Source organism: Oculina patagonica, chromosome 6 (assembly GCF_052425735.1).
Source record: "Oculina patagonica isolate OP01 chromosome 6, crgOcupat, whole genome shotgun sequence".
Lineage (NCBI taxonomy): Eukaryota > Metazoa > Cnidaria > Anthozoa > Scleractinia > Oculinidae > Oculina > Oculina patagonica.
This window is the reverse complement of record NC_135763.1, coordinates 30,677,298-30,703,249: the sequence shown is the minus strand read 5'-3', so window position 1 is coordinate 30,703,249 and position 25,952 is coordinate 30,677,298. Positions and strand designations below refer to the sequence as shown.

At 37.8% G+C, this 25,952-nt stretch overlaps 3 protein-coding genes across 3 annotated transcripts in view; all 3 read left to right on the top strand.

The window, feature by feature from the left end:
• Window positions 1–25,952, top strand: part of LOC144658171 (uncharacterized) — a 126,808-nt gene that overhangs the window by 13,716 nt on the left and 87,140 nt on the right. The window lies entirely within an intron of this gene.
• Window positions 3,486–7,833, top strand: LOC144658241 (uncharacterized). Its single transcript, XM_078518636.1, has 2 exons — window positions 3,486–3,563; window positions 5,260–7,833. Exon 2 carries the CDS (start codon window positions 5,354–5,356, stop codon window positions 6,395–6,397), a length of 1,044 nt encoding a protein of 347 aa, XP_078374762.1. The 5' UTR covers window positions 3,486–3,563; window positions 5,260–5,353; the 3' UTR covers window positions 6,398–7,833.
• LOC144658019 (uncharacterized) lies at window positions 10,564–25,905 on the top strand. Its single transcript, XM_078518346.1, has 3 exons — window positions 10,564–10,646; window positions 13,562–14,617; window positions 24,801–25,905. Exons 2-3 carry the CDS (start codon window positions 13,618–13,620, stop codon window positions 25,718–25,720), a joined length of 1,920 nt encoding a protein of 639 aa, XP_078374472.1. The 5' UTR covers window positions 10,564–10,646; window positions 13,562–13,617; the 3' UTR covers window positions 25,721–25,905.

Genomic DNA, 25,952 nt, shown 5'->3' with positions numbered 1-25,952 from the left:
TATGCTATTCAAACGCCTTTCTAATGGAATTGACGGCGGGTTTGATTTTAATAAAGCTGTTATTTATCCCCATTACTATTACAGACTGCAGCTACACTGAGCTGCCGAGCTCGATCAGTGTATATTAAATAGTATTTGCCGCGACAATTGTGTAACGAAATTGACCTCTATAAATATTCGGGTCAGGCAAGGGGACCGATCGGACGAGCGTTTCTTTGTGTAATTTTGTGGTGGCATAAATCTGAGGTTAGCTCTGTTGTGTTGGAAAATGTGCCACTAAGAACAGTGTAAACGTTTTGCATTTCTCATAAAAATAAATGTTTTCTTTCAGCAAATCCCGGCAGCAAATCGGGCCTTTATAATCCATTCAATAACTGAGAGTAAAACATTTTACACATTTATTGAATAATCGCTCTGTTTGACAAACCTTTTGTTTCAAACCACGGTTTGAGCTTTCTTCGTTGCACAGGTAAGGCTTTCTCTCGAAATCCGAGCCAATCTGGCCATGGTTTTGTGAAACAATCGCTAAATATGCCTCCAAAGTGCCCGCCAACCATACATTGCTCTTACAGAGAGCGGTTTGTTTGTTTGAATTTTGACTCACACCGGGGTCAAATTCTGTGACGTCATTAGTGCGCTTCGCTAATTGCAACATCATTAAATGTGTTAAGTGATATTTATAAGTGTTTTTGTAGCCTGTTGTGAAATTACTTCCGGTGGAAGCAGTAAGTAAACGTTAAACGTTTCTTCTGTTCAGAAGTAAATGCATCGATCGCCATTAGAAAAATAACAGCAACTGTTTTGCTGGAAATGTAGTCGTTAGAAATGGCATGTGTAGCTGTAAGGTAAAGAATAACGCGAGGAGAAGCGGCTTTTGGTAATATCCAAACGAAAATTTACTTCTCAATGTGGGGTTAAGATTGCGTGACGAGACAAAAGGTAACTCTGTCGTGCGTAACCTAACCTGCGATCAGGCGTTATTTTTCTGCATTAGGCCGAGTAGAAATCTTTCTAACTCGAAAGGAAACAACTATTTCGATTAAACATGTAAAGGGACTGGTCAAAAAGTACAGGGGGGGGGGGGGGGTGGGCCGGAGCAGAAAGGGGGTGGGTCATCAGTTTTTGAGCCCTCAAAAAGGGGTGGGTTATGTAATTTTGAACTACACGTAGTGGGTGGGTCATCTTATTTATTAAGTTATAGTTCCAAGAAAAGCTGTATTCATCAGTATATAGAATTTATAAATTTCTCCATGTGAGCATTTTTTAATGAATTTCTAGCCATTTCAGAAGGCCCAAATATAAAAATTTCCCAGGGGGAGCATGCCCCCTGACCCCTAGATGCCTTGTTATTATAACATCAGTTCTGTCTTTTTTTCTTCGACCTGCATAGATTCACGCTGGGCTTTAAACCTTTTAATACCAGTAAATTCAAACACTTCGCAAATATGGATGATGGACAGTGGTTGTAGTTTCTGTTATCAATTTCTGTATAAAAATATGAACTCTTCAATCGTTGTTTATGAATTAATATTGCATACAGTTTCAGTTTTCGCATATGTTTGTGTCTGGAATCAACACACAAATATGTAAAAAAACTAACAAAAGACTAGTATAGGAAGTGATAAATTTATTCTTCTTTGCATGTTAAGAGAGGAAAAGACGTACATGAAACAGCAGTGTCCATCAGGGAAAATTAGAGTAGTATATGTCGGGAATCTCACTTAAAAAACTGATGTCAAATTATAAACCAACCTCCAATTCCAACAGATAATAAAGAAATGATTAGTTCCTTGATTTTTTTTAGCAAAGGGGGTGGGTCATATAATTTTTAACCCCCTATCAGGGGTGGGTCAGTCAGTTTTGAGCCAGGAGGAAGGGGTGGCTCACAAATTTTCGAGCGACAACTTTTCCAATTGCTCCGGCCCACCCCCCCCCTGTACTTTTTGACCAGTCCCTAAAAAAAGGCAAACGTCAAAGTTTACCTTTTTTAACCAAGCCAAAGAATATGAGTCGCAAAGCATCCAGTCGTCGCGACTGACAAATACAGCATTTACTCCGCGAAAATAAAAAATGCTTGAACTGAAAGACGTTTGAATTCTTCCATGATATGTTCATAGGCGTACGAGGCGGGGGGGCGAGGGGGGCTGCAGCCCCCCCAGTGCCAAAATTTTTCGGGCAAAATGCTGAGAATTCGGGCAACAAGCCTAAAGAAAAAATAGAAAATAAGCCGAAAAATCTAGTCAATATTACGTAAAAAACGAATTACATCAACAAGAAAAGTATTGGAAATATACCGAACTTTGAGGTTCAAAAGTACAAATTTCTAATTCATCTGCGTTTGTTTCCTCTCGCAAATTGCTATAATAATGTTCGACTTTTCTCGCAAATTCTGCATGACCCCTCAATTTGATTCAGTTGCAATCAGCTTTTCCATAGCTTGAGCGCGCACGGTGGAATTGGTAGAAGACCTTGAAACAAAGCTGTTATAAGTGTGGTGAAGCTAATGCATTCGACTCAGACATTTAGTTCTCAGGGCTAGCTTAAAACTTTCAACGAAACGTTTTAAATCCCATTCTTCCGTAAATGTTTTAGACGCTTTTGTTTTACTTTCAAATGGGGGAAAACAATGTAAATTGGCTCCCCAAAATTAATTTAATTTTTGCTGAATTAGAGTGAATAAATAAAATATTTTCGAAAAAGAATTTAGTGCATTGACACCTTCCGACAACGCCACGAAATTAATTAAAGAACTTAAGCAAGCAGGCAAAATTTGTACACAACTATATCAATGCACGTTTTTCCATTTTATATGCCCCTTTATTCGGCTTTCAACCCATGCCATTTTTCGACATTTTTTTTCGGGCAAAAGAGTCTCCGCCCCCCCAGGACCGAAGGTGCCCGTACGCCTATGGATATGTTCGAACAACAATGTCCAGGATAAACCTTCTACTCATACTAACCTCATGCAAAAAAAGTCGATATCTCGAAGAGATCTTTGATTTAAACTAAGTAGGGGTCTTATTCCTCTCGTGACACGGGTGAAGACTGATAAAATTCAAGAGAATTTGTTAGATTTTGAATACACTCATTGTTATGTTGTAATTGTATAATATGTTTAAGCAACTTGAATTTTCAGTTCTAAAAGCCCATAACAACGTCAACTGTCATTCTTGATTCTCCAATTCTGTAAAGCAGGTTGCCCTAACCAACAAATAATAAAAAATGCTAACCGCAAGCAAAGTGGAGGGAAAGCTTAGGGCAAGCAAACCATTCCTGTTCACTACTGTCTTCAATGAATTGGAAAATTATATATACCCTTTGAAGGGCATTTTATTGTGGGGTAGGGTAAAGATGTGAGCAATTTTGAGTTTCCAAAAACTGAAACTTGGAACTGGAACACGCCTTTGGATTATTTCAGGTCAGCGGCAATCCCCTCCCAAAAGGTAACCCACGGCCGGGCTCTGGGCACTAACCATTTATGTTGCCGCCGCCTTTATAAACTTTCATACGTGCTTCGATCGTGGTTTTTTAGTTCTTTTACTGACTGTTTCGCGTCAGTAGAGGTAAGTAAAACTTCATAAGGGCATTTTTGAAAATACTGCAGCAGAATTTTTAACCTGAAGGCTTTAGCAAGTGGGCTGTGGCCTGTGGCATAGCTTGATTTTATCATTTTAACCCTAGACAGGCCAGCTGTTGGTCTCCGGATGCCAAAGCAAATCATGTTCTCACATTTATACCACACTTAAAACACACGATTAAATAAACTAGTACTAGAAATAGCTGACACTAGGTTGCCCCCGAAGTTTCGACGATGTTTATCGGTTTTTCTCTGCTGTTCATCCTTTTCTACAATTCAGACATTTTATTAGAAATTAATTTTCTATTTTGGATGATTATTAATTATGATACGGTAAATCATTTAATTACAAGAACGCAACAGCATCTTGACATCATTTTGTCATGTTTTGCTGTGGTGGGGGATCTCAGCTAGACTCAAGCTTTTAGACATTGTGAAATGAATAGGCCTCGAATAAAACCTCAAATTATCTTTTTCAAAATTCTGCCCAACTGCAATCAACCTTTACAAGCGTCGTTTGTTTGCTTGTTGTCATCCGTGCATGTGCTCATGCTTGGGCTGTCATCATTACCCAATCATCGTTTACTTGCGTCATCATTGACCAATCACCGTATGTCGGCATTTTACAACTCCCGATACCTACTTGCGGGCTTTCAGCTTTTTGGCATTTTACAACTCCCGAGACTATTTGCGGGCAAAAATTGATCAAATCGAGATTTTTCCTGGTATATATTATATATATACTCTATATTCGCGCGGATTACAATGATGCCTCCTTGGGTTTTGGCCTCTGGGCCAAAACCCTGCGGGGCAAATAGCTGTCGCTAAGTTGCCCCCGCCTCTTTATAATTTCTTCTACAGCAATAATCTAAGATTAGTGGAGTCTTTTTGTCGCCTTTACTTATTGAGGCCGATGGACTACACATTTAGGCTTCTCTATTACTGTGCCATGTATGTGACGACATTGTTTGCTGTGGAATTTCTTGTTGTGTGACACCGTTGCGTCCTAAAAAAAATCGCAAGTTCAATTCGAATATATTACCAAGCGGAAATAACACATAACACATTATTCGTGGTGACAACATGCAAGCTTATTTCCGGGCTTATAACAATCTAAATGAACTTACAATAATTTCCAGGTCAAAATGGCAAAGTTTACTCACTGGTTGATCTAATTGGCCCCCAAGGCACCTCTAGGCAGGGGCTGTGCAGCAAGAATTTGAGTGGGGTGGGGGGGGGGGTGGGGGGTGTAAACACAAATGTGTAAGCATGAGTCAGCTAGGGGGTCCCAAGGTATTTGGATTTTAATTTATCTCAGATGTGGAAAATACATTTAAATTAAAAAATTCAAACATTTAGTGTTAAAAATATTGTTGCAAAAATGACAATACTAAATAAAAGTTAGAAACTTATATTGATTAATTTCAATTGTCATTTTTAAGTATTTATACCTTTTATCTCTCAACTTTCTTGACTTGAAAATGACATAAAGCCAATGTTGAAACATTGTTGTGTTTTTAAATTTTTAAACCAAGTTTATGATGTTTTTACCCCCCCCCCTGCACGCTACTATGTCCGAAATAAACTTGGCAACAATTTAATACAAATTTTATCTTGTTGGTGTTCATCTTAAATTTGCAATAAGTTTTACATGGCTGACAGAAATTTTCTTTTTGTTTCAGGATAAACAAGAGGAAACATCTGCTTCATCAATAAATGAATACTGATCTCTGCCATGAGCCTCAGCAATAATCAGGAAATAAAAATCAAGGCAACATGGGAGATGACATACAGAATGAAAAACTTTTAAAATATACTCACAGAGCAGAGGGTTCTAATGTATGCAACCAGTGTGGCAAGTGTTTTAAATGGCCAAGAGCTCTTAAGGAACATATAAGAACTCACACAGGAGAGAAGCCTTTTAAATGTAACCAGTGTGGCAAGTGTTTTAGTCTGGCAGGAAATTTAAAGCAACATAAAACAACTCACAAAAGCGAGAAGCCTTTTAAATGTAACCAGTGCTGCAAGTGTTTTAAAAGAGCATGTGCTCTTAAGGAACATAGAATAACACACACAGGAGAAAAACCCTTTGTGTGTAGCCAGTGTGGCAAGTGTTTTAGTCGGGCAGGACATCTAAACCAACATAAAAGCATTCACAAGGGAGAGAAGCCTTTTAAATGTAACCAGTGCGGAAAGTGTTTTATTCGGGCAGGAACACTTAAGGAACATGCAAGAACGCACACAGGGCAGAAGCCATTTGTGTGTAACCAGTGTGGCAAATGTTTTACTTGTACAGCGTATCTTATACAACATAAAAGAACTCACACAGTAGAGAAGCCTTTTGTGTGTGACCAGTGTGGAAAATGTTTTACTCGTTCACCATACCTTAAGAAACATAAAAGAACTCACACAGGAGAGAAGCCATTTAAATGTAACCAGTGTGGCAAGTGTTTTAGTCGGACAGAACATCTTAACCAACATAAAATTGTTCACACAGGAGAGAAGCCATTTAAATGCAACCAGTGTGGCAAGTGTGTTAATCAGGCAGGGAGTTCTAACCAAGGTAAAAGAACACATACAGGAGTGAAGCCATTTGAATGTAACCATTGTGGCAAGTGTTGTATACAGGAAGAAGCTTTTAAGGCTCTTAAAAAAGAACACCACACAGAGGGGCCATGGACTAACAAGAAAGATGACAACTGCTTCAGCATCTCTTATCTTTTGAGTGACATCAAACAGGAATTTGAATGCGTAAGCATGATACATTATAGTGTTCTTGAAGAAAAAGACGGTGATGTTATACATTATCAAAAGAACTGAAGATCGCTGGTAACAGCAACTTCTTTCTTTAATTTATTGGTTTAAAACTGCCTTACAGTGCCAGTCATAACACTAAATCTATTGTTTTCATAGGTTGTTCCACTGTGTTGTGTCACTCCACATTTTTTGTGGTCAATAATAAGTAAGGCGATAAATAAAGACAGATGGTAAATTTTAAGCTCAGTAAAATAATGTAATGTGAAAGATGAAATATGCAGCATGTCGTGAGCATGGGACAAAGAAATAAAAAAATGGCACGCAATGCATGCAGAAGCGATGACGTTTTACAAAGGGTTTTAAATATTTTTAGGAAATTTGTCAAAAATTAACGTAAATTAAAGTTCAGTGGAACACCGCTTTAGGGCACCCGCTTAATACGAACAGTTTTGGTTGTCCATACATTTTCTCTAACATTAAGTTAATAACGGACAACAGACACTTTCTACTGTAACCCAAGTGAAACGCTCTCATACAAAGTTTACCTTGCTTTACTAGCTATTTTTATCTAGTTGCGTTACCTTATAGCGTGACATCTAATCTATGATACACGATACCTTTCGCGAGCGACTGGATATGCAAGGTCAAGTTCTGTCTCTGACCAGACCACACAGACCCATTGTATGATTTCGAGCGACTGCGTAGCGCATGTAAACAGTGATTTTATATGCTGATTTTAAATGGTGAACATGGCGCCAAAAAGAAATATGTTCCATACGTTTCAGGGTTTCTGTTCCTTCTTTGGTGGAAAAAAATCAACTGGCAATCGCATTTCAATTTATTCCACAGAAGAAGGGGCAGTAACCCCAAAACAAAAGCAACATTCTTCTATCTGGCGCATTATTCTCCTTTACACAGGTCAATTGTACATATGTCTGTTTACTGAATCTAATAGAATTTGTCAAATATAATTTGTCTCTTTCGTTCATATCTTTTATTAGTCCTTTTTAACTTCCCAGGAGTATTTTGCTTTGTGTTCTTCGCCGCGATTTTTTGTTGTGCTAAACTTAATCTTTGTTCTTCCTGTAGTTAGTTCCCAGTCCTATTCGGTTGTTTGAACGCGAACGACAGAACCGATCCAAGGGCTCCGGCATTAAAACTTGACTACGTCATCGCTTAAAAAATCTTAGTACCCATCAGGAATTGAACCCATGACCTCCCAAACACTGGGTGGGTGCTCCATCCACTGAGCTATGAAAACTCATGGTAAGCAAGGCCATTTTACTTAGTTTTTTTTTTTTTTTTTTTTTTTTTTTTATAAAAATTTTTTAAATTAATTTAAAAAAAAAAAAAAAAAAAAAAAAAAAAAAAAAAAAAAAAAAAAAAAAAAAAAATTTAAAAAAAAAAAAAAAAAAAAATTAAAAAAAAAAAAAAAAAAAAAAAAAAAAAAAAAAAAAAAAAAAAAAAAAAAAAAAAAAAAAAAAGAAGAAAAAGAATAATTTCAATTCCACCAAGAAATAAAAATAGTCCAAAAAATTTTACTTATGCTTACCATAAGTTCTCATAGCTCAGTGGATAAAGCACCCGTCTGGTGTTTGGGAAGTCGTGGGTTAATTTCAGTCGGGGTTTGAGATTTTTTCTTTTCCATGCTCCTGACATGCTGAACATTTCATCTTTCACATAATAATAAGTAGTTGTCATTGTTTTCTTACATGTGTAATAAAACAGAAATGAACACTGAAGAGTCTTAAACATATTCCTATTTACTTACAAGTTTTTTGTTTGCTGGCTTATATTGTGAATAATGCCTGATCTCAATCAACCCATTGATACCTGGAGATTTTTGAAAACAGCTAATTTTTTGAGAGTTGTGACTTTTTCTGGTCAAATTTGAGCTCGATCTGCTGCAAGCTTCTTGAAAGGACATTTTATAATATTTAAGTATGTCTTTCTTTCCACTAGCATTATATTTTATGGCTTTTTTTGCTAGGGCAAAGTTTGAAGATAGCGAGCAGTTTTTTGGGTCAGAAAGTGCTCTAGGCTTTTTGTTGTGTTTTAGCTCTTCCTTTTTCTTCTTTTCTATCTTTTTGCGGCAGTTGATAGCCTTCCATTTTTTTTGTTAATAAAACAACTGTGATAATTATCTCTGATGCAAAACTATTTACATTTAATGGTTCTACAATACAGTTCAGGTTAAATAAAACGCAAAATATGTTGTACAGAAAATGAATAAAAGCTGAGAAGTGTTTGAAATTTGAGTGAGCGATTTAAAATGCAAAGGAAACATAACAGTATTATTATTATTATTATTTTGGTTAAAGATGATTACATCAGAAGTGGAACAAAGGGCAACATTCGTCACAGCTGGTTTTGGCTGGCACGGGCGCCAATGGGTTATGCTAAGTAAAAATTGCTTAACGAGTGTGCCGACACCCATGAAGGCTAAAAAGCACAGGTTTGTAGAAGAAGATGCTTGAGGGAGGGGAAGGGGTGCTCTATCCATCTATTCTAATCATTTACTATCATAAGGACCAGGTGACTAGTCTGGAATCGCCAGTTGTTGAACCCAAATTCAAATACATCATCATACACTTTTGTGGAAGAATCCCTTCACTGTTGGTTATCCCATTCTTCCAGCACAATTTTTACCCAAATCCCATTTCCCAACCCAATGTTTTCCCGATTTTCCAAATTTCAATCCCAGTTCTATTGTTTATTTGTTTATGATTTCCAATCCCATGATCCCAGTCAGGCCCAAATCTCATTTTCCCAGTAGAAATTTACCCAAATCCTAGTTCCCATTTTACCCCTTGAGGCCTCCGAGGTTGCGCAGGGGACGGGGCGAGTTTCAAATTTTACATCATAATAATAATAATAAAATATTTATATAGCGCCAATATCCTAAAAGTTCAAAAGCGCTTTACAGAAGTAACGTTAAAAATATTAAAAACACTATTAATCGATAATCTGACACCACCAAATGGAAGATCACGGCGAGATTGGTCATCTGACCAAATTTGATGCTTTCAGCATGAACAGAAACGAAGTTATGGACATTTTAAAGATGATTTCCAGTCCGTACTGCGGAGACTCGGGCTTTGTTTACGTTTTTGTTTTGATTCGTTGAAACGTTACACTTCGGTGACAGCATACATGACGTTTTTTAGTCCGCCATTACAGATCTTTCGTTCGAGTTCCGATGAGCTAAAACGTCGGTTTGAAATAGCGTCAAGGTTCTTCTCTCGTTATTATTTGTTCTGCAGGATATCTGGCGTTAATAATGAAGAACAAGGTAAGTTTGTCGCGGAATTTTTAGTTTTGCTTGTAACATTCCCTTCGTGTGGGCTCACATAACATTGCAGCCGAGATTGCGCAGTACGGACTGGAATTCATCTTTAAAACATGGTTCAAAATCCATACAAACGTCTTTAATATTGTTAGCCAGCGTCCCCCAAAACCATATAAACTCTTAAAATTTTTATCCGTTTTGTGACAGCTGTAAAATCCTGCCAAAGACCCATTGATTGAAAGAAACTAAATGAAAATCACTATGTTTGCTTATCTTAAAGAGTATCACAAAAATCGTAAACAATTTAAGAATTTCTATGGTTTTGGGGGACGCTGTCTTAAAGTAAGATCAAGAGACGCCTGTATGGATTTTTAACCATGTTTCAAGGCCCATAACTTCATCTCTGGTCATCCTAAAAGCATCAAACTTGGTTAAATGACCAATGTCATCGTGATCTTTCATGTGGTGGTGTCAGATTATCGATTACTTAAGATTTGAAACTCCCCCAGTTACCTACGCAACCTCGGAACGGCTAGCGAAGATGTCAGCAGATGTGGGTTTTAAGGAAACTTGAAACATGTAATTGAAAAAGAAACTTCCATGAGAAAAAAACACAAATTGTAAACCCACCCCCCAACAAAAAAAACGGTCTAGGATTATTTAGGCCAGCGGCACCTCTAAAGGTGTCCCCAGAATGGCACTGGGCACTTATGATTTGTGTTTTCAATATGGCCGCCTTCATCCGCGCCTTGATCCCCGGGTTCATGAGTGGAAATACAAATCATTACAGAAACTTTACCGTGGTATATTTAGAGTCGGTAGAGTTTCTTGAAGATACCGGAAATACAAACATACAAGATACCGGAAACACGCTCTAGGACTCTTTCCGGCCAGCAGCACTCCCCACCAAAAAGGTAGCCCCGGACTGGGCACTAGAGTTGTTTTCAATATGGCCGCCTTCTTCCGTGGCATCGTACTTTGACTCTTTGCAGATCTTTTATCGACTGTTTTGCGCCAGTAGAGGTAAGCAAATCTTTTAAACGGCATGTTTGAAAATACTAGAGTAGAATTTATAACTTGAAGGCAAGATAACTCGTGTTTTAGGACTTGTCTCGCACTGTATAAAGCTCGCCCAAATGATTGTCTTGACTGTCTTACTACTAGGCTATTGAAAGTGAAATTCCAGGCAAATGAACACATGATTTAAAGCTTATTTTCTTCAGTAATGTATAAGCTTATTCAATAGGCGATTCGTGAAATGGTCTAAAGAATATGCGTGATTCGTGATTTGAAGGAAAACGGGCTCCCGTGATTCGTGATTAGGAACCCCCCCCCCCCCCCCTGGCTCATTTTGCATTAAATTATAACAGATTATAAATACACGGCGTCCTTGTAAAGCAGGTTTTCGTTTGTTTTTTCTTACTAGTAGTTAGCCTCTCTTAGTTAGTGTAGTTAGTGTTTTTATTCCTTGTTCTTTTTTTATTATGTATACCTGAATGGAATTTACCGTGTTTTAAATAAAGTATTACCTACCTACCTACCTACCTACCTACCTACCTACCTACCTACCTACCTACCTACCTACCTACCTACCTACCTACCTACCTACCTACCTACCTACCTACCTACCTACCTACCTACCCCTTTACTACCCTGCAAGCTTCTTGAAGCATAACTTTAAAGTCAGTTTTAAATGTTTCTTTATTACCAGCCAGATTACCAGCAGCCAGTAGAAATTCCCTTGCGTTCCAAAACACAATGTCATCAAGAAATTACACTTCGGTTATAGTATAGCACTTCAGGTAGCCTTAACCAGGGAGACATGGGGTGGGGGACCCTGAACACGGCAACATCGCAAAATAAATACACAATTTTCACCAAAAGAAAATTTGATGAAACACAGTTACCACAATATAGTTAAGTTACTTATCAATGAAAATGGCTTGGGATTGGCAGCTAAAGCGTATTAATGTTCAACTAGACAATATTTAACTGCATTTTGTTACACATTAAACACATAGTAAGTGCTTTTACAGTGCAAATACTCAATCCACAGGGCACAGAGGAGTCATGTCCGCAGTTCAAAATCTCTACCGTGCGACCTTCGCCTTTCAACGATCGTGTCCGTCGGTCGCGCCGTCCGTCTTGTTTACAGATGGTCTGGTCTGGTGATTCGTATTCGTACCCTCATGGCTCCGCAGACAGCATCGCCCCAGGCGACCATTGTCAGAATACGATATCACCAGACAATCTGCAAACAAGTATCGCATGGCGTTGATCCGTCGCCGCTGGGCTTGCTGGTGGATTTGATGGGACCTCTCCTCGCCCTGTGCTCAAACCGGGTCAGTTGAAACAATGTGAACCAATCACAATGTTAATTGAGAACAAAGGATAGCAACCTTTTTTAGCAACGGATTAATGACATTCAAGAACGCAAACAATAAATTTACAACAAAATGTAGCTGTATGAAACAGTTGCCGACCTCTCAGAAAACTTACCTTGTTTTTGATTGGTTAGTTTCAATCCTAAATTTTCACTGAGTGTACCGAATTTCAGCGCTTGTTTTATTATTTGATCAAACCGTGATCAAAAGTCTTCATTCGCAGGCTACAAAATTTTTCAGAGGAAATTTTCTGATAAAATTAAATCACTCTGTGTTGGTGATAGCACAGTAAAGAATAATGAAGAACGTTATTTATTTATTTATTTATTTTTTTTTTTTCTGCCTTAAATTATTGATGCTGATGGACTACTTAATTAGTTCCTTTTTTTTATTTTTCCATGTATGTCATGACATTGTTTGCTGCAGAGTTTCTTGTTGTGTGACACCTTTGCGCCCTAAAAAAATTTACAAGTTTCAAGTCGGCTATATTACCTAGCGGAAGTAACACATGACACATGGTTCGTGGTGACAACACGCAAGCTTATTCTCGGGCTTATAACATTCAAAATGAACATACAATAACATGGTTCCCAGGCCACAAAACCTATTAAACAATTCCATGATTAACAAAACATCGCAAATTCAAAGTTTCGAGAAAACAATTTTTGATCCCTATTCAACCACTCTTTGGATCAAATAAACTGACAGTTTGTTAGCGAAACAAATTACCTTGTATTGCATGACAAAGTTCATGCTTATTTTTATTACTCGTTATAAGATGTATACGATTTCCACATGTTTTCACGACGTTCAGTCACTGACTAAGATAAGAAACTCTTCGTCAGGTACACGTTTTAGCTATTTCTTCAAGCAATGGACGTTTCTTGTGATCACAGTGCGACAACCATTTTTATCGGTCCTTTGCGGCACTGACTTCCATTGCTACTTTACAAGCATTCTGCCAATCCTTTGCATGCATTAGGGCAATCCTTTGCGAGCCACTTTGATCAAACTCGAAATTTTTCCAGTACCGTTCACTGAATACTCACATTTTACCTAACTATGCGGGGACTTCTAAGGTGCCTCCTTGGGTTCCAGCCTCTGGGCCAGAACCCTGCGGGGGCAAAAAAGGCAATGAGCAAACACAATAGTTGAAAAGCAAAACTTTACTAACAGGAATGACCCTTTGCATTTTAGAATAAACAAGAGTGGAGACATCTGCCCTTTCATTTTTAAGACTACTGATCTCCTACATGCCAGATCAGATACAGAAGGAAAGACTTTTGAAATGTAAAAGTGGAGGAAGTAGTCCTTTTGAATGCAGCAAATGTGGCAAATCTTTTAAACAGCCAAAAGCTCTTAAGGAACACGATAGAACACATACAGGTGAAAAGCCATATGTGTGTGACCAGTGTGGCAAAAGCTTTGGTAATAAAGCATATCTAAGTGCCTCCTTGGGTTCCAGCCTCTGGGCCAGCCCTGCGGGGGCAAAGGCAATGAGCAAACACAATAGTGAAGCAAAACTACTAACAGGAATGACCCTTTGCATTTTAGAATAAACAAGAGTGGAGACATCTGCCCTTTCATTTTTAAGACTACTGATCTCCGACATGCCAGATCAGATACAGAAGGAAAGACTTTTGAAATGTAAAAGTGGAGGAAGTAGTCCTTTTGAATGCAGCAAATGTGGCAAATCTTTTAAACAGCCAAAAGCTCTTAAGGAACACGATAGAACACATACAGGTGAAAAGCCATATGTGTGTGACCAGTGTGGCAAAAGCTTTGGTAATAAAGCATATCTTTCCCAACATAAAAGAACTCACTTAGAAGAGAAGCCCTTTGAATGCAACCAGTGTGGAAAGGGTTTTACACACGGGGGAAATTTAGACAAACATAAAAGAACACACACAGGAGAGAAGCCTTTTAAATGTAGCCAGTGTGACAAGTGTTTTTATGGAGCAGGAGATTTGAAACGGCATAAAAGAACGCACACAGGAGAGAAGCCTTTTAAATGTGGCCAGTGTGGAAAGAGTTTTACTCATACAGGAGATTTGAAACGACATAAAAGAACGCACACAGGAGAGAAGCCTTTTAAATGTGGCCAGTGTGGAAAGAGTTTTACTCAGGCAGACTCACTAAAGATACATACAAGGTGGCATACAGGGGAGAAGCCTTTTGAATGTAAACACTGTGGCAAGTGTTTTAGCCATTCAGGAAATCTTAAGAAACATGAAAGAACTCACACAGGAGAGAAGCACTTTGTATGTAACCATTGTGGCAAGTGTTTCAATCAGCCATCAACACTAAAAATACATGTGATAACTCACACAGGGGAGAAGCCATTTGTGTGTAAGCAGTGTGACAAAAGTTTTGGTCAGGCAGGGCATCTTATCCAACATATAAAAACTCACGCAGGAGAGAAATGTCATAAAGTAACACCTACAGGCAAGAAGACTTTTGAATGTAACCAGTCCAGTGGCAATTCCTCTTCTCAACCAGTCACTCTAATGCTATATCAACAAATGAACAATCCAGTTAAGCAGGAGAAGGATGACAATAGCTTCAGCATCTCTGAACTTTTAAGTGGCATTACAGAAATCAAACAGGAATAAAACCTTATCACCCGGGGGGGGGGGGGTACTCCCTATAATGGCCTATACGGGGAGGCTCCGCCCGAAAGGGGTACCTTTTTCAGGCTTCAGGTATACAAAAGGGTAGGGATTTCACGCGTTTAAGTATATGAAAGGGTATGGAAATATGTCATTTGGCTATTTAAAAGGGCCTTTAATTAAAATATTTCGAACAGACGCAATTTATGGCTGTATTATTTTAATTTATTAAGCGCTTCATAAAAATGACAAGAAAACATCCTATTTTAAGTCCATGCCATGGCTTAGGTATATAAAAGGGGTACCTTTTTCAGTTAAAGTTATACGAAACGGGTACAATTTCTGTCAAAAATGGTATATAAAAGGGTAAGGGGTTAGAACTTGGGGCGGAGCCTTCCCGTATAAAACTTTTTGGAGTCCCTCCCCCCCCCCCCCCGGGGGCCTTATCAATATGTGCAGTGTGTAAGCATGAGAGACACAGTGCTGGACTCTGGATCGAGCGGTCTGGGTTCCAGCCCTTTCCAGGGTCACTGTGTTGTGTTCTTAGGCAAGACACTCTACTCTCATAGTGCCTCTCCCCACCCAGGTGTATAAATGGGTACCAGTGAATTTACTGCTGGGGGGTAACCCTGTTATGGACTAGCATCCCATCCAGGGGGCGTAGAAATACTCCTAGCCACTTAATGCTACAGAAACCGGGATAAGTTCCGGCCTGATGAGCCACTTGGCTCGACAGCAGGCTTAACTTATGTGTGTAAGCATGATACGTAATTATGATAGTGTTCTTAAAGAATGAACCAAGTATTGTGATACTCATTAGATGAATTATTTCATAAACTTTACATCATTATTGTAAGTTTTTGTTGTAGAGCAAATTAGCAGTAGCACCTGCTGATCTTTGACCTGACCTACAGTATGGAAACCCCCCCCCCCCCCCCCAAAAAAAAAAAAAAAAAAAAAAAAATGGGGATTTGTTTAAAAAAATAGAAAATTAAAATTATGGAATTTAACATAACTGCGCACGCACGCTGCGTTTGACCGCTGTGTGATGGAAACCAGTTCTTGGCCACAAAAGACATAAACTTTTTTTCTTACCACAGAAGAACAAAAGGAACTTAAACTCAGTTAACTCAGTTTTGGTGTGTTGTGCTATTGACTGGTCGACACTTCTTCTGCAAGAGCAATTGAAGGCACAGTTCTCTGCCAGTGGGCCCCCTTCTTGACCGCAAATTGAGTGTTAACAATGCTCTTTTTTTTAAGATTAAATTACTTTTTGCAAATTTTGTTTAATGAGCTTTGTGTTATTTTAGAATAGGAATATGGCAACACACCTAAATACTGACTCTTGACTGTGTTTATTATGTTTTGTAGCTGAGTTTTGTTGTTTTTCAATAAAGCCTGATCTCTGTTAAAGGACCCTAGTCAACCTTTGCTATTTTCAATGCCATCAAAATTATGAAAATTGTACAGTGTAGCGAATTCTTATTACACTGCTGTAGGTTGTGTTACTAGAAGTTTATTTATTTTTGCAGTGCTCTCTTTCGTTAAGACATGTTCGGCGTAAAATATAATACCAAAACTCTCGTATGTTAACAAAAACAAAGGCATGGCTGATTAGAATCCTTTAAGCTAATTTTAAAACCAGAAATGACTTAAAAGATCCAAGAGCAATATTTGCCTTGTGATTGAACTTTGTGGCGAGGTGATGCTAATGTAGGATTGAAGTAAACCAGTGTGTAAGGAAGTGTGCTGACACCCATGAAAGCTAAAAGGCGCAGGTCATTAGGGAAAGCAAGAAGGAGGGAAAGGGGTGCTCAAGCTGTCCCTTCTGAGGTGACTAGTCTGAAATCGCCGGTCGTTGAACTCAAAATAATTATTATTGATAAATAATTTATCTTCGTACACTTTTCTGCAAGGGATCCTTGAAATTTGTATAAAAAAATGTAATTTATTTCTTCTGGTCATTGGTTCTCATTTATTCGACTTTTTTTGCTTGTTTACAAGCAAAAAGAAGGAGAATAGAAGTTATGTAATGTTTAATAAATGAGCAGCAGTGATTCATCAAGTTTAAAACACAAGGCGCAGCCGTGTGTATTAGACTTGATAAAACACGAACTGCCAATTTATTGAACGGCTTAAAAATCTTCTGATGTAGATCAACTCATTTTTGCACTAATATTTAGATTTGGGGTTATTTTGGCCTAGAAAATTGGACGTAAAGTTTAGCCGTGTCTTGATCAGATATAAAGACACTCATTAAACATTAATTTCTTTTGTATTTTCTTTGTGAATTATTAATGAGTTTTTAAATAACGATCAACAACGTGAGTAGCCCAAATCTTACGTCACATAACCAATTAAGAATGTAAGGGGTTCAGCGCTCGAATGTAGCGATTAAAACGATTAAGAACGCAATTTGTACTGGTACAAGTCTTTAGGCGCTAATATTAATTTAACCTAAAACGATTAACAACGCAAATTTGTACTGGAACAAGTCTTTCACACACTAAAACGTTGCTAATAGTTAACCAAAGGGAACTCATTTCGTGACAATTGATTATTTCTGCTGAGTTGCACAATTTAGAATTGCAACATCATTAAATGTGTTAAGTGATATTTACAAGTGTTTTTGTAGCCTGTTGTGAAATTACTTCCGGTGGAAGCGGTAAACGCTAAACCTTTTTGCTTCTGTTCAGAAGTAGCCTGCGTAGCAGGCGTCGAAAGGGGAGGGAGGGGCAGTTAGAAAGATGGAGAGAATGCATCGCCATTAGAAAAATAAACGGTGTTTTACACTGTTTTACTGGAAATGTAGTCGTTAGAAATGGCATGTGTAGCCGTAAGGTAAAGAATAACGCGAGGAGAAGCGACTTTTGGTAATATCCAAACGAAAATTTACTTTTCAATGTGGGGTTAAGATTGCGTGACGAGACAAAAGATAACTCTGTCGTGCGTAACCTTTATCGGGAACCCTGCATTAAGCCGAGTAGAAATCTTTCTAACTCGAAAGGAAACAACTATTTCGATTAAAGGCAAACGTCAAAGTTTACCATTTTTAACCAAGCCAAAGTATATGAGTCGCAAAGCACCCAGCCGTCGCGACTGACAAATACAGCATTTCTTCCGCGAAAATAAAAAAAATGCTTGAACTGAAAGACGTTTGAATTCTTCCATGATATGTTCGAACAACAATGCCCAGGATAAACCTTCTACTCATACTAACTTCATGCAAAAAAAGTCGATATCTCGAAGAGATCAGAAATGAATGGTATTTTAAAATTGTTTTTTTTTTTTAATATAATTTTTGATGGTCAAAAATGACACATGACTGAGCTTAAGTCTGTTTGGCTGGTCAACATGACTGGCAACTGTCCCAAAATTATTTTGAGCCTTGATATCACTTAAATGTAAGGCTATTATATTTTGACAATTTTTGACCACTGCCCAATAATTCTCGATTGAACTGAATTTTGAGCTTCTTAATTTTCATTTTTTCCCAGCCCACATTTCACCCAAGTCTGATTTCCCACTCTATTGTTTTCCCGTTTTCCAAATCCCAATGCCGGTTGATCTATTGTGACCCAAATCTCATTTAAGGGCCTCTTCACATGAGCCCGGTTTACGGGCTGTCTCAGTTACCAGGACGGATTTTGACCTCTGTTCATATGGAAAATTTTAGCCCGGTTGACGGGGACAAAATTCAAGAAACGAAGGCAAAATGGCGACACACAAAATTGCATCTTTCGCGACTATCGTAGCTTTATTGACCCATGTAACTTTATTAATAAAGCTAATTCGTATATTTCTGAAGTGGAAATAGATACAAGGCAAAATTAAACCATTTGGACCACCCAATTACGAAAGGGAAGCTATTTTCTCAAAAAAAGTTGCGTCCCGGCGACCGGGCTAGAGCGTTCATATGGGAAAATATTCTTCCCGGTTGTCGAGATCTCGGTTGCAGAAACCGAGATATCGGTAACCGGGCTGGCCCACCTTCTCATATGAACACATCCAAAATTTTACAAGAAAATAGGAGTGAGCCGAGATCTCGGTAACTGGGCCAGCCCGGTTAACCGGGATCATATGAAGAGGCCCTTAGTCCAGTCAATATAAGCCATTTCGTTGTCTAACCCAAAACAAATTGCAACAAAAATAAGACATGCCTCATTCGACTTTGCATATATTGAGGAATAACATACTAAAAGTCACCGTGAATCGGAGTATTGGAACCTCGTCTTTTTTTGCGATATTTGAACTACAATGAAAGATGAGAAATTTAATTTATGAATAACTAATGTGATTTTTACAAGTAACATTGAAGAGTCCTTATCGACAGAAATAATCAAGCTAGCAAAACCAAACAACGACAAGCCAACAAATCAGTTTACAACAAATGTAGCAGTTAATACTTATCCTATTTATTGCGTGAAATGACATTACTATTCTGCCCTTTTTGATACCTTAGAGAACGTACTACCAGCGGTCGGATTCTGGCATAGATGCAAGTATAGTAACAACGTTCGCTAATCGGATATTTCATTAAAAAAGCTGAGTTTTCTTCAAAAATTAAAGATACTGAAAACTGATAAAGTATAATTATACCTTTTTGATGAAAGAATAAACGCTGGTCAAAAAAGTTACCGTCTGATAACTATTATTGCGGCAAACAATTATGGCGGGAGTCTTGGATGAAACCCTTAACATAATCTGTCAGAAAACGTAATGCGTGAATTTGCTCCCCCAAAACCCTTTCTGCTTATTGGAAGGTGCCTATAATTCCAAGAATCAACACTGATTGATCTTTGCAAAAGTCCCCCGAGTGACTGAGCCGTCACAGACGCCGGGGACATAACCCCGGCGTAACTATGGGCACGTCTCCATCTCTGCACTTAATTCTTTTACAAAAGGATGAACAAATTCTTTCAGGAGTAGCAGAATGATTTTGGACAAAAGAAAAAGGGTTAAAACATTTGGAAAAAGTTTGGTAACAACCTGCAAATGACTTGATAAACATGAATGCAAACTTTGAATTCAAACAACAACAACAACAACAACAACAACTTTATCCACCCTAAATATTTACAAAAGGAAAAGACATATATATGGTATTAATAAATAATTAAGGGCCTGGTGGCCTGAAATAACTGAAGAGTTTAAAAGGGCAGGCCTTAAGCCCATCAACTGGGCTCCTGACCGAATATAAAACATTTATCATGTAATAGGCAACCACTTTTAGGGGTGTGTCAACACGAACCGTGTGCGACCCTCTTTATTTAACCTGCGATCAGGCTTTCTTTTTTCGCGGCGGAGAAAAATAACGCCTGATCGCAGGTTACTCTTTATTATGTCTTACAATCACAAATACATAAATTTCGGAAACAATACATGGCGAAAATAACGAGAACTAATAACAACTAAAAAGTTTACAAAAATCGGAACATCTGCTAGTACAATATAAATATAATAACATGATAATCCAATACTGAAAACGCTAATCAAACTTAGTCATTGGGTATTTAATTTAGAGGGCGAACTGACGCGGTCGTAGGACTCGAATGAATACAAATGAAGACAACGCAATATATATACCCAACACCTCGCTAATGAGGCATTGTACAGAATGCCACATATATAACACCCCCGAGACTTGGTTACGTAACCATGATAAATTCATGTAGTGTTTCTTGAAGATTCCTGAAACAAGCGGAAACGCGGTCTGGGATACTTTCCGGCCAGCGGCACCCCACCAAAAAGGTAGCCAAGTATCACATTTTTCTGTCCTGGTTGAATTCAGCATATCCGAATCTAGATATCTTCCTTCTCTTACTCAATCAAAAGATTCTCTATGAACGCACAATCGCTGTTAAAAATAATAGTTTGACGAAATTCAAAGCAAAATGGACAACACTTTGTGCCTAAGGTCCCCCAAGTTACCCCGCCCCCTGCCCAGAGGTTGTGCCGCAATCTATTTATTTATTTATTTATTTTGTTAATTTTTTTAATTTATTTTTCGTTTCATAGTAAAATAAAATACATACAGTTAGTATTAGAGTAAGTAGTAAAAAATTGAACTTTGTAAATAGATTGTAACTTTAAAATGTAATATAATGTAATATTTTTTGTAAGAGCGCTATTTGTTATAGTAGGTATTGTAAGGCGTGTTATTGCGATATTATTATTTAAAAAGAAAATGTATATTAAATAATGTAATAAGTAATGTCTTGTAATTAGCATCGTAGGTAGTGTATGTATTTGTTAAGTAAGTAGTGTTCTTTGTGTGTCAATAAATAAATTAAAAAAAAAAAAAAAAAAAAAAAAGGTAGCCCCGGACTGGGCACTGGGAACTAGAGTTGTGTTTTCAATATGGCCGCCTTCATGCTCTGATCGTACTTTGACTCTTTGCAGCTCCTTTATATCGACTGTTTTGCGTCAGTAGAGGTAAGTAAATCTTTGAACGGCATGTTTGAAAATACTAGAGTAGAATTTATAACTTGAAGGCAAGATAACTCATTTCCTTTATTTTTTAGCTGGACCAAGCATTTTTCAAAGTTTTTTATCGCTGCACTGGCAGCCAGTTGTAGAAATTTTTCAAAACACAATTCACAAAATACACTTTGGTTATAGTATAGCACCTCAGATGGCTTTAATAGCACCCCAGTAAAAAGCTTTTTTGGAGGTAGTGTGGCCTAGTGATTAGGGTGCTGGACGTAATCTGGAGGACCGTCCCAGGGGTCATTTCATAACAAGTGTAGCTATTGGCTGCGGTCGCATCTACGACGTAACTAAAGTTTAACTATAGTTAGTCTCAAGTTACGTGACGTCAGCCCTAACTATAGTTAGGGCTTTCGGTCGTCTTTGCGGTCACACCAAGGTTCTGATTAGCTTTTGAATAATTTCGAATTTAAATTGTTCATGACAGCCCTTGTTGTTGATCTGTGTCTAGTTGTTCCTCTATTTTTTCTATTTTTGCACGGCAATTCGGCGTTGAAGAAAATAAAATGAAGTTAGGATGCTAGAAACCGAAGAATTCAAGCTTTATTTTTGCTAACATTGATGATATGCAATTTCCTGGCATGTTGTTTTTCTTGTTTTCCTTCCCTTGACGCCTTGTTTTGCATATTTATGTTCATCTCGCACGTGCGAAAATAATTGTCGCATTCTGATTGGCTTTTCGTTTGTAAACTTAAGACTAACCCAAGAACCTTGCTTGGGTATAACTATAGTTAGTGTGTATTGTTTTGGATCAGCGAGGCGTAAATTTTCTAACTGTAGTTAGGGCGAACAGAGAAGCGGTCACATTACCGAAATAGCTAACTATAGTTAACGCCGTCCTAACTATAGTTAGCAGTCTGGATGTGACCGCAGCCATCGTTTTAAAGGTTGAGAACAATAGCTACACTTGTAAATTAAACTTGTAAATTTTTTATTGAATTGACCCCAGGTTTAAACCCTCCTTCAGTTCCTGTCAGCAATCCTTTATATGAGATTATAAGCTGAAAATTCAATACAAGTTGAAAAAAACAAATACCGTAAACACCCGCAGATAAGCCCCACCCGCAGATAAGTCGCACCCTGAATTTAGCAACTCAAATTTTGGAAAAAAAGTTTTTTGAAAGTAAATCAAAGAAAATCCAAAGTCGAGTCTTCAGGACTCTTCTTCATTGAACGTAAACCCGCTAAACAGTGAAATGGAAAATACTTCAGTCTTACTTTTAGTCTTACCCACAATTTCAGCTCTTTAAGGTCGCGCAGGACCCTTGCAATCATTAGTATGTATTTATTTAAAGAGTATGCACGAACTGCCAGACGACTGAAGCCGACAACAAACGAAATATTCATGAGAATGTTTGTTTTTAAACTCTTTTGTACAAGTAATTACTAGTAATTGTTCTCAGCTTTGTGCCACGTGCGCTGCCCAGGGGGGGTACTCCGCCTTGTAAATGACGGGGATGATCGAATGGAGGCAAAACTCAGGACCCAAAAAAATCCCTAAGTCTTCCGACATTACCCAAAAAAATCCCTGGACGAAAAAAAAACTCCCCAAAAAATTCCTTGTCAAATTACCCCTAAATTGCCAGGAGGGGCAATAACATAACACAAAGAACGCTCGTTTTGTTTATTCATGATACCATTAATACGCCAAGGCTGTGCCAAGGCACTTTAGTTCGTTTTTAATACCGCCAAAAATCCCCTATCTAAATGAAGTCACCCAAAAAAATACTTGCCAAATTTTCCAACCCAAAAAAATCCCGGAATCGAAAATTTCAAACCCAAAAAAATCCTTCGATCATCCCCGTCATTAACAAGCCGAAGGGGTGCGCTGGAACATAGGGAATTATCATAAATAGATTCACACTGACAGCTTTGAATATATCACACGTTGTTGTAAACATTGACTCGGAAGGTCTTCGGAAGCCTCAAAACCTTCAATTTTGTGTCCAAGTTTTCTCCGCCAATATAGAATTTCAAGAGTTGATTCGCGAGGAACATAAACTTGGTGTACTCTATTGTGTTCTGGCTAGAGCGAATTTTTAAATTTCCTTCTCAAAATGAAGATAGCGTGTTTCAAAGTTTAGATTTCACATTTTTACTCTCTTAAAAGCCATAAACTTGTAGCAGTCTTTGAAATCGAAAATTTTGTTCTAGTGGGAACACAAAAGAAGTTACGATTTATCACTAGGCTATATAATCATTTAATTTGGTGTGCTGTGCTAGCTGAAAACTTGGACACAAAATCGCATTACCGGTATCTTCAGTTAAACTTTTAAGGGCTTGTAACATCACAGACAACGGTCATCTCTCAGTAAAAGGACAATCATGATGTAATTCCATCATCACTGAGTATCCTTAATAAATTTTAGAGGAATCGATATTCAAAATGTAAGTGAATTAAAGCTTTACAAGATAGCACTCCAACAAGAAATTTGGCTAATGAATATATTAATGAGCAAGGGTCCTGCGCGACCTTAATACAATGAACACCAACTTTGACATATGGCTGATCTTTTACTGGTATTTGTTGACAGATATTTCTTCATTAAACACAGTGTTTCCGTAGACTTTTGTGTGAAAACAAAAACGTGCATTTGCAGAACGGTCGTAGCTTAGTAACCAGGCATTATATCGGATGCAAAAATGGGACTGGGGCGAGAACAAACAAGCAAAACAAGATGGAGGCGTTCGGGTTTCGTTGCTATCATGAGGATAAAAAGAGTTTTGGGAGCCATCGGTTAGAGATACAGTTGTTGCATCAAGAGAGTTTTGTAATCAGTTCGGCAAATTTGCCATCAAAGAGCAAAACGGGGAAAAAACAGTAGGCCATGAGCTGCATCTACCACGCAAATACTCTTGGTATTTTCACGCTTGTATCAATATTTATTCAGTTGAAAATATAATAATAATAATAATAATAATAATAATAATAATAATCATCATCATCATTTCTATAGCGCTATTTAGCTAGTCTTTCATAGCGCTTTACAATCACTATGCTAAAATATAAAAATAAAATATAAAAATACCTAACTAAATTAATCTATTGAGCTAAAATATCTATACATGCAGAGAGTGAAGTTTTAAAAGTTAAAAATTTAAAAACTAAAAATATCATGATTATTTAACTGGACTTAAAGTAGACATGTATAAGAAATAAAATAGGCCATCGTTGACACTGCAAACAGCTTTTAGGGACTGTCAAACTTGCAAAAGCAATGACCAGTACTCTCTTGTAGTTTTTTTGCAATGCTAATTTGCATAACAGTGTCAATTCAGAAAATTGTTCGGCACCTTTTCCAAATGGTCCCGCAAATAAGCCGCACCCTCGATTTTGAGCGGAGATTTTTGGAAAAAAGGTGCGGCTTATCTGCGGGTTTTTACGGTATATCAAAAAAGAAAATATAGTTTCTAGATTGTCCACAGCCTCTCTATTTTTTTGGCCATTCTTTTCCAGCCTTCATCAATTTAAAAAATATGAAAAAATAGAGGGCTTTGAACACTCTATTGTTGTGTCACTATTGTGTTTGTTTACTACCTTTGTATTTTAGCAGAGTTGTGAGCAAATGTATTTAGCATGAATTGATCCCAATATATACATGCTGACAGAAGTGACCCTATGCATTTTAGGATTAACAAGAGAAAAGACAACTGCTTAGAACTTTATTTTCAAGAATACAGATCTCTGATTTGAGGTTGCAAGAATCGAGAAGGAAATTTGAGCAACATGCAAGATGACATACAGGAAAAGAGACTTTTGAAGTGTAATCATGGAGGAGAGAGTCCTTTTGTATGCGACCAGTGTGGTAAAAGTTTTATTAAGGCAGCATATCTGAAGGCACATAAAAGAAAGCATACTGGAGAGAAGCCTTTTTTGTGTAACCAGTGCGGGAAGTGTTATAGTGGGGCTTCGAATCTAAAGCAACATATAAGAACTCACACAGGAGAGAAACCTTTTGAATGCAACCAGTGCGGCAAGTGTTTTAGTCAGCCAGGAAACTTAAAGAAACATAAAATATCTCACACAGGTGAGAAGCCTTTTGAATGTAACCAGTGTGGCAAGTGTTTTAGTCTGGCAGGAAATTTAAAGAAACATAAAATAACTCACTCAGAAGAGAAGCCTTTTGAATGTAACCATTGTGGCAAGTGTTTTCGTTTGGCAGGAACTTTAAGTGAACATAAAAGAACTCACACAGGAGAGAAGCCTTTTAAATGTAAACAGTGTGGAAAGTGTTTTAACCAGGCAGGACATCTTAAAAAACATGAAAGAACTCACACAGGAGAGAAGCCTTTTAAATGTAACCAGTGTGGCAAGTGTTTCAGACAGGCAGAAACACTAAAGGAACATGCAAGGTTGCACACAGGAGAGAAGCCTTTTGAGTGTAACCAGTGTGGCAAATGTTTTAGATATGTAAGAAGTTTTAGGTTGCATAAAACAACACATACAGGCAAGAAGACATTTGAATGTTACCAGTTCCGTGGCAATTCTTCTACTCAAGCAGTGACTCAAACGCTGTATAAACAAACACACAACACAGTTAAGCAGGAGAAGGATGACAATTGCTTCAGCATCTCTGAGCTTTTAAGTGACATTAAAGAAATCAAACAGGAATGAAGCCTTATCAACAAGTGTGTAAGCATAATTCATATAGTGTTTTCAGGAAAGGTGTGATACAAGTTTTCTTGTAGAGCAGGTTATTTTGAACAGTTGGCTCCAGAACTTTTTTACTTATTATGTTGTTTTAAGCTGACTTTTGATATTTTTAAATACAGCCTGATCTCAAAGTTTCATTTTTGTATATGCCGCACTTTTTCACTCTTGCCCTTGAGGTTGCTGTTTCGCCCAG

Coding starts and splice junctions, on each gene's coding strand:
- LOC144658241 (XM_078518636.1), top strand. CDS start 5,354: ATGGGAGATGACATACAGAATGAAAAACTTTTAAAATATACTCACAGA.
- LOC144658019 (XM_078518346.1), top strand. CDS start 13,618: ATGCCAGATCAGATACAGAAGGAAAGACTTTTGAAATGTAAAAGTGGA. Junction 14,618..24,800: donor TACAGAAATCAAACAGGAAT/AAAACCTTATCA, acceptor CTCTGATTTGAG/GTTGCAAGAATCGAGAAGGA.